Source organism: Condylura cristata, unplaced genomic scaffold (assembly GCF_000260355.1).
Source record: "Condylura cristata isolate star-nosed mole 26May11 unplaced genomic scaffold, ConCri1.0 scaffold00028, whole genome shotgun sequence".
Taxonomy (NCBI): Eukaryota; Metazoa; Chordata; class Mammalia; order Eulipotyphla; family Talpidae; genus Condylura; species Condylura cristata.
Genome location: NW_004567129.1, coordinates 17,620,613 through 17,629,231, shown reverse-complemented (window position 1 = coordinate 17,629,231; position 8,619 = coordinate 17,620,613). Strand labels below are relative to the sequence as shown.

General features: G+C 51.7%; 1 protein-coding gene across 2 annotated transcripts in view; it reads left to right on the top strand.

Annotated features, from left to right (window-relative positions):
• Positions 1-7,512, top strand: part of SLC9A5 (solute carrier family 9, subfamily A (NHE5, cation proton antiporter 5), member 5) — a 19,184-nt gene extending 11,672 nt beyond the window's left edge. The window contains exons 13-16 of one of the 2 annotated variants that reach the window (XM_004690478.1): positions 1,543-1,713; positions 2,211-2,280; positions 2,882-3,016; positions 6,107-7,512. In XM_004690478.1, coding sequence (XP_004690535.1) covers positions 1,543-1,713; positions 2,211-2,280; positions 2,882-3,016; positions 6,107-6,579 — 849 coding nt within the window. In that variant the 3' untranslated portion in view covers positions 6,580-7,512. The remainder of the gene's footprint in view (positions 1-1,542; positions 1,714-2,210; positions 2,281-2,881; positions 3,017-6,106) is intronic. The other variant, XM_012730758.1, reaches the window with a different exon arrangement.
• The last annotated feature ends 1,107 nt before the right edge of the window (positions 7,513-8,619 follow it).

Below are 8,619 nucleotides of genomic sequence, written 5' to 3'. Positions count from 1 at the left end.
GTATGTATTCCTTACCACATCAGGAAGTACGCAAGGACTGGTATACTGTGGTGTCTGTGGATGCATGGGTGTGATACTTGTGAATGGGTTCAGAGCAGCTAGTTTTAGTGTGGTCATTTAAGGAAAAAAACAAACTAGAGTAAGACGGTGCTTACTACTGTTATATGTCATTTCATTGGATTCAGCCCATCATTCCATCATTTGGATCCTATGTCTGCTGACTATCTCCTCAGATTCACATCTGAGGAGTGAAGATTTGCTAAGACTGTTAACTTTACATTCATCCAAAGCAGCATAAAAATGTTGACCAGGATAGAACTGAGACAGAACCCTGTGGCATGCTACTGAAGACTTTCCTCCAGACTGATCTGGATCAAGCATTCTGGGATATTACTTGACCAGTTCTGAATCCACTTAGTTATAGCCCAATACAACCCACATTCTTCATAAGCATCACTAGAGAGAGACTGACGTGTCTAGAGATGGAAGATTAGAGTTTATGAGAGGGAGAGGGCTGGAGATAAAGATTTGGAAGCTATCTATAGCAGAGGTTTTCCTCTCTTGGCTACATTAGCGTTCCCCAGGGAGCTTGCTAGAAGATTTATTCCTGGCTTCACAGCCTAGTGACTTGGATTCTGTAATATGGATGAGATAGAAGAAACTGCTCTTATGCAGGCCCCTCAGGATTCAGATGCAGCTGGCCTGAGAGGGCTGGTGTTTGGGCAGTGCAGATCTCTCTCACTGAGCTGGTGAGCGGATCAGGGCTCGGAGACTTTGCAGGAGGCTTTGCACTGTGGGGAAGGGCACATGAAAGCAAAGGAAGGGGAGCCCACAGAGGAGGGACGGGGTCCCTTGGAGAAGCAGTACAGATGGTGTCCTGGAGGCTGGGCCAGGGGCGCTGGCTGCTGCACAGAGGCCGGGCACCAGAGACCCCACGACAGTGCGTGGAGTTGCAGGGCTTCTGTGGAGTTTCTGGTATTTCAGGAAGTAATGGGCAGGGGGGAAATGTCAAAATCAAGTTGTAAAAGGAGGTGCTGGTGTGGCTTTCATAGGGGAGGGGAGGGCAGGAGCAGTCACATGCAGGGGGCCAGTGGTGAGGGAAGGGTTGGTGATGGGGGGAGTCAGAGGTCGAGGGGGCAGGGAACTGAGGAGGCAGGAAGGAGTGAGCTGAGCACAGTGAGTCTGGGGCTGAGGGGATGAGTTGTCTGAAGGAGCTGGACCCCTCACACCCCAGAGGGAGGGGTACCTCAGGTGAGTATCTAGAGGAGGATAGATGGGAGACTTGTGGGGTGCTCTGAGAGCAGAAAATAGTTAAGGGGAACAGAAAATAGTAAGATGTATAGGGAAGGACCAGACTGCGTGAAAGAAGGTTTTCCCCCAGTGAACTGAGAATATTGCCTGTGTTCTTTTGTTCTGCTTTTTAATCCCTGGTTGGTGCTGGAAAAACTGAGCTGGCCAGGGCCGAGGGCTGGGGCCTGGGCCTGGGGGTCCGTGGGAGGCCATGGCAGCCAGCCTCACGCGGGATGGGGCTGTCCTTGGCAGTACAAAGCCAGCTGCAGCCGCCACTTCATCTCGGAGGAGGCGCAGGAGCGGCAGGACAAGGAGGTCTTCCAGCAGAACATGAAGCGGCGGCTGGAGTCCTTCAAGTCCACCAAACACAACATCTGCTTCACCAAGAGCAAGCCACGACCACGCAAGGCCGGCCGCAAGAAGGTGCGTACTTTCCCTGGGACTCCCGTTTGGGGCTGGAGACTGACGGCACACAGCCTGAGCCCCCGTGTGTTGGGGTCCAGGCCAGGGGGCGTCTCTAGTTGGATAATCCTTAGGTACTTGTGGCTGTGGCCTCTTGGGTTCCCCTTTGCCTCTTCCGCCAGAAGATGACCCATCTGGAGCCCCAGAGGGTCAGGTGAGGCCTTCAGAGCATGATGGGCCTCTCCAACCATGGTCTCTCTCTGGGAGGCAGCAGGACATTCTCTCAGAGGTGAACTCAGCAGGAACCCCTGATTCAGCTCATGCTGCCGAAGGGTGACCCCTTACCGGGGTGTGGGATACTCTGACTCCACACTTGCCTGGGAGGCAAAGGGATACTGGACCCACTGGGTGGACACTAGCAAGCTTGTCCTCCTGTTGACCCTATGGGTAGGCAGGACTGGGGTTTGGGGTTTGGTGCCAGAGCCAGAGGCTTGAGGTTTTTTTTTCTCGGCCCTCAGAAGGACGGTGTGGCTAGCACTGAGGCTACTAATGGGAAACCTCCTCGAGACCTGGGCCTTCAAGACACAGGCAAGCCAGGAGCAGGGGTGGGCTGTGTGTGGGGGTGCAGAATGGTGGAGGACCCCTCACAAACTGGAGCCCTAGGGACTAGTGGGGCATGTTTGATTTCAATGTTGCAAGTGCTCCAAGCAGGTAGCAAACAACTGTGAGAGGGTCTACTAGCTACTTACAGGCTATAGGCCCTGAGGGTCATGGAGAAGGGGAGCTTGGTCTGGGCACTGAAGGGCAGGTGGGTCCTGGGGTCCAGTGTCTGCAAAACCAGCAGAAGTTTGCATGAGCCAAATGAGAACAGGCCTATGAGCACCCTAAGATGCTCCTGTTTTCAACTGGAGTGGGGTCTGGGGCTGACAGGTTGGGGGAGCTGCACAGTGTGGCTTCCCTGGTGGCTTCATCTGAAGACTCTGCTGTCCCTTATCGTCCCTCTGGGCTCTACATCTCATTCCCCTTCCTCTCAAGGCCCCCAGCCCCCAGGCTGGTGCTCAAGTGGCCGAAGGAGAAAGCAGGCAGCTGTGCCAGCTGTGGGCTCTGCCTGGGGGGCCAGGGAGCCGTTCAGGCTAGTGCGCTGCTGCTGGGCCAGCTGCCCCCCCATTCAGCTCTTGTCCCTGTCCAGCTGCTGTCATCTTAACGGTGGAGTCCGAGGAGGAGGAGGAGAGTGACAGTTCGGAGACAGAAAAGGAAGATGACGAGGGGATCATCTTTGTGGCTCGGGCCACCAGTGAGGTTCTCCAGGAGGGCAAGGTCTCAGGTAATGGCTTCCCTTGCCACCCTCCTCCCTCTTCACTCTTGGCCTCTTCTACCCACCGACTCACCACCCAATAATGACTGAAGATCTCCTTACATGAGACCCCTGCCGTAAACGATCTGATTCACTCCTTAAAACAAACAAGATGGGGAAACTGAGCTCAGTGAACTAAAGGGACTTGGGACTTGTCCGTGACCCTCAGAAGACCCAGGTTCGGCTTGAACCTAATCCATCTAATTCCACAGCCCACAGCCTTCGTCCCGCCTCCCTGGCAGTCTGTTGAGGAATAGGAAGTGATGAGCAAATCTGACTCTGTTGCACCCAAGTTCAGCAAACCTGCCTTCAGGGAGAGCCCCCAGGGTATTGTGATCCTAAATCCATCAAAATGAATTTAGGGGGAGGGCCCTAAATCCATCCAAATGGAGTTATGGTGGCAAAAACAGTGGAGTCTCTTATGATCATCGTCACTGCTGCTTGGCTCAGGCGCCCTCATGTGTTTTTATTTTAATTTTATTTTTTAAAGATTCATTCATCTATGTTTTCAAAACTGGGGTACAGGCCAGAAGTGTGGGGGATGAGATTCCCCAGAGACAGACTGGGGAGCAGAACAGGCAGATGGACTGAAATACACTGCTGAGGGGAGCAGCAGGCGAGACAGGAGAGGTCTGCTGGGCCATGTGGGCCAACACCCCCTAGCCCTAGGGATCAGAACTCGTGCTGTAGTGGCTGCAATAGCTTCATCGTGCTGTGCTTCAACCCGCTGCACCACCAGAGAGGGCCCCCTCATGTGTTTTGAAAAAAATATTTTATTACAGAAAATTTCAATATGCACAATAGACACCGCAGTAAAGGAAACGCTCATTGACCCATTACTCAGCTTCTCTAACCACCCACCTATAACTGATGTTATTTCCTTTCACCTTTGCCTTTCTCCTCACTGGGTTCTTTTGAAATAAATCTCAAATACCCATCACTTTATCAGTAAATTCTTCAGCATGATCTCTGAAAGATAAGGATTCTTCTTAGGAAACAGAACCCTAATAGCCTATCACATCGAAATCCTGTCTTCAAATATCCAATAAGTGGTTATAGTGTCCACATTCATTTTTTTTTCTGTAGTAGATTGTTTCAAATGAAAAGTCCAGAACAGGCATTTGGTTGACAGGTGTTTAGTCTCTAGCACTGCTCCTCAAGGGGTTCTCAAGGTGGCAGTGGAGTGAAACCCCAGCACCTCAGGGGACAATGGACAATGTCTGGAGCTATTTTTGGATGTCACAACTGGAGGAAAGTACTTGGACTGAGTGGGTGGAGGCCGGGCAGCTGCTGAACGCCCTCAGTGCACAGGACAGACCCTCACAACAAAGAAAGTATCTGTTCCAACATGGCGGCGGGGTCATTTGACTTATCGGTCTCTCCCACCTACTTTCTTTTTCCTTAAGTGTATTTAGTGAAATAACCTGGTTATTTGCCCCACAGTCATCCCCAATCTCCCAATCTGGATTTTGCTGCTTGCATCCCCAAAGTGGTATTTAACATGTTTCCCTGCCTCTTACTTCCTTTAAACCAGTAATGAGATCTAGGTCAGATTTCAGTTCTAATTTTTGGTCAGAATACTCTGTAGGTGGTGGTGGCTGTGGGCTACTGATTACATCACATCAGGAAGCACATGCCATCTGGCAGTCTGTCTGGGTTATTAGCCTCAGCCACCCATTGTCAAGTTCCTCATCAGCCTTTCATCACATGTTTTTTTTATTGATGATCTGATCCAACTTGTAGCTAGATCCAACATTTTATTTAGGGTTGTGTAATGGTGTTATTCTACATCTATTTTTTCATCTGCAATTATTCAGAATTCTCCTATAAAGAAAAAGTTCTGCATGATTTTACTTACATTTTGAGATACATTTTATACAGGAAAGAATGAATGAAGGCTTGATTTAAATTTTTTTTAATTTATGCATACAAGAACTGGGATACATACAGGCCAGGGGTGCAGGAGGTGAGAGGATTCACCAGAAACTGTGTGGAGCAGAACAGGCAGATCTACTGAAATATACTTCTGTGCCAGGGAGCTCTCATGCTGGGGCTCGAACTCACACTGCAGTGGCTGCTGATAGCTTAATAGTGCTGACTTTAACCCTTGCCACCAGGGAGGCCCATAAATGCTTGATTTTCCCCCCTACTTTATTTACCAACTTTTAGATCAATGAGTTAGCTCTCTAGCATCCTCCAAAGGCAAACACTGAGGTTTTTTCTTGATCTAGTTTTGTTGTCATTGTTAAAACGGACTATTTTGGATCTATTGAGAGCCGCAGTCTTACTTTCAATCTCAGCATCAATACCTGTCCTAACATACTCGACCAAGTATATCGGACTATGTAGGCTCTATAAATGAGCAGACATACACTTAGCACCTATTTGCAAGTCTCTGCTTGACTTCGGAGATCAGGGCTGGGGGGTGAATACCAGAGGATTCCACTTTCCCAGGTTTCCTCTTTGAGAACCTCAGACTTCCTGTCATGGGGTGGCTGAGTCTTCGCCTTCCAGCCTGGCTGCCAGTGATTCTGGGGTTCTCAGGTCATGTCTCCTCTGTCTTCCCAGTTGTGGCCCAGCCTTAGCCTGCTATTAGGTTTGCATGAGCTCATGTTCCTGGGCTGGTGGGTGCTCAGGCAGGATGCCCGGCCACAAAGCCTTTGGCTTCTTTGCCCTTCCTGCCTTCTCATCCTGGCTGCTGTCTGGGATGGCTTGGTGGGATGTAGTTTTTGAGACTGGTGCTGCAAGGGGATGAGGGTTCAATGCACGTGGGGCTTCTCTCTTGCCTGGTGCCTGCTTTCTCCTGGCTTAGTTATTGACACTTGTTCGGTAGGTGTTTGCTCAGCAATTACTACGTTCCAAGCCCCATGCCAGGTGCTAGCAGTACAACAGAGAGCAAAACCCATCGTGGTTGTTTCCCCTCAATAAGGCTTTCATCAAAATTCACCAACGAATCTCATAAGGGGATGGTATATGGCAACTGCAGGATGACTTACTTGCTTATACTTGAAAGGACTTCACTGTGTCAGTAATAAGCTCCTGTGTACTTTCTGTCCCTAGGGAGCCTCGAGGTGTGCCCGAGTCCACGCATCATCCCCCCCTCCCCAACCTGTGCAGAGAAGGAGCTACCCTGGAAGAGTGGGCAGGGGGAGCTGGCGGTCTATGTGTCCTCAGAAACCACCAAGATTGTGCCCGTGGACATGCAGACAGGCTGGAACCAGAGCATCTCGTCCCTGGAGAGCCTGGCGTCCCCGCCCTGCACCCAGGCCCCCACTCTGACCCGCCTGCCTCCCTGCCCACTGGCGGCTGAAGAGTCCCAGGCCCCTCTCGACCTGCCTTCTGATCCCCACTCTAGCTTCGCCTTTCCACCTAGCCTAGCCAAGGCGGGCCGCTCTCGCAGTGAGAGCAGCGCCGACATCCCCCGGCAGCAGGAACTGCAACCCCTCATGGGACAAGAGGACCACACCCACCTGAGCCCGGGCACCGCCAACTCCCACTGGTGCATCCAGTTCAACAGAAGTGGCCGGCTGTAGCCCAGGGAGCTGGGGCGGAGCAGGAGGCAGGAGCACCCCAGGGTAGCGTTCCCTGGGCACAGAGCAGAGCCACTTAGCCTGACATGGGGCCAGAGGGACCTGGACTGAAGTAGCAACCAGGCCTCTTCGGTGGGTCAGAAGGATGCCCCGGGCCGGTCCTCAGAGGGGCCCTTTTCGCCACCCTGCCTGCTCCTAACCCTGCCACCTTCCTTTTCAGTAAAGGCCTTGACAGCTCAGACCCAGTGCAGAGCTTCTGGGGGCCAGGCCAAGACTTGCAGAGCTGATAACCTTCCCCCGTGGGTCCTCGTGGGGTCACTCTAGCTGTCCTGTCACCAAAGCAGGGGCACCTCAGCTGATGCTGGTCTTTTTTGCCCTCTGTGCCCTGGTCAAAGACAGTGCCCTGGCAACATGTTCTGTGAGGGGCTGGTCTCAAAGGGATGGGGATGGGCGGAGGAGTAGGCTTCATCTTGAACTTCATTGCCCTGTAGGGTCAGCTCCCCATAACTATTTTTTTAGGGCAATGGGAATGTGCCCCCACTTTATCTCTTTCCCTCTGCTGCCAGTTACTGAGGCAGCAGTTCTCCTTTTCCAGGACCAAGGCCACAGGGCTGGGCCAGGCTCCAAGCCAGGGCTGCTTCTAAGCCAGGGTCACTCCGGGAATCTGCCGCTCTTCATTCAAGTCTGGACCTTTCTCAGTCTAGGTTTTCTGAGGCACAGGAGATGGTGGCCTCTGAGGTCTCAATTACCACCTTGACATTCCCCAAACAGGAAAGGAACCAGGTACCCCAAGGCCCCTGCCCCCTGCTCCAGGGGCTGGGTCGGCTGGCCACAGAGGTAAGGAGGCTGACTGTTGGCAGGTGACTTTCCAGAGGTTAACACCTGCCTGTATTTTGTATCTTGAACCTAAGATATATTAAACATCTCTCAGATGGATGGGTGATCCGTGTCTGTGTGTGTAGGGGTTCTAGGCTCAGGGAGGATGTTTGAGGGGTTTAGAGAAATACGGGGTCTCTGATGAAGGAAGTGGAAACTTCTAGAGGCCTGACCCAGGGCTTTTGGAATAGAGAATAGAAGGGGGTCTTGGAGAGGACAGTTAGGTTCTCCCTCGCTCCTCCCCAACCCTTTCCCAATATCACCCCCTGAGCTGGGCGCCTGGGGTGGCAGTCCATGGAAGGTGTCACTGTATGGGCATGGGGTCACAGAACTGGAAGTCTACAAAATAGGCCAGCAGGTCAAGTGCCAAGGTGGCCAAAGATGTGGCCTCTACACCCTGGGACCAGATTAGTGGTCTGGGAAAATTGGGATAGGTGTAAGCCAAGTGAAGAAGTGACCTGCATGGTGGGTGCAAGGCAATCTCAGGGCACTGGGTACCCTGAGTGACACCATCCCAATCGGGTAGTGTGGGGCCGTCCACAAATGTGCTCAAAATCCCTGGATAACAGCAGTCTCGGATTCAATTCCCACTATGTCTGAAGGGCTTTTTTTTTTTTTTTTAAAGATTCATTTATTTATGCATACAAGACCTGGGGTACAGGCCAGAGGTGCGGGGGTGAGAAGATTCACAGGAGACAGAGTGGGGAGCAGAACAGGCAGATTGACTGAAATACACTGCTGAGGGCAGTGGGCAGGTCAGGAGAGGTCTGCTGTGCCATGTGGGTCAGCTCTCTGGCTGGGGATGGAACTCGTCCTAAAGTGGCTGTGATCGCTTCATAGTGCTGTGCTTTAATGCCTTTTGCCACCAGGAAGGGCCCTGTCTGAAGGGCTTTAAAAGAACACCTTTATCAACATATAGTATACGTACCACAAAACTCACCTGTTTATAATGTACAGCTCAGCGGTTTCTAATATATTCAGAATTGTGCAACTCTCATCACACTCTAAGTTTAGAACAGTTTCACTGTCCCCATAAGACATCCCGTCCCCATTAGCTCTCCTCACCCCCTGCCCTGCCCAGCCCTAGGTTTTCACTAACCTACTTTCTGTCTCTGTAAATATGAATGACTCTTGACACACTGTGAAAGTTACATTCAATCAACAAAC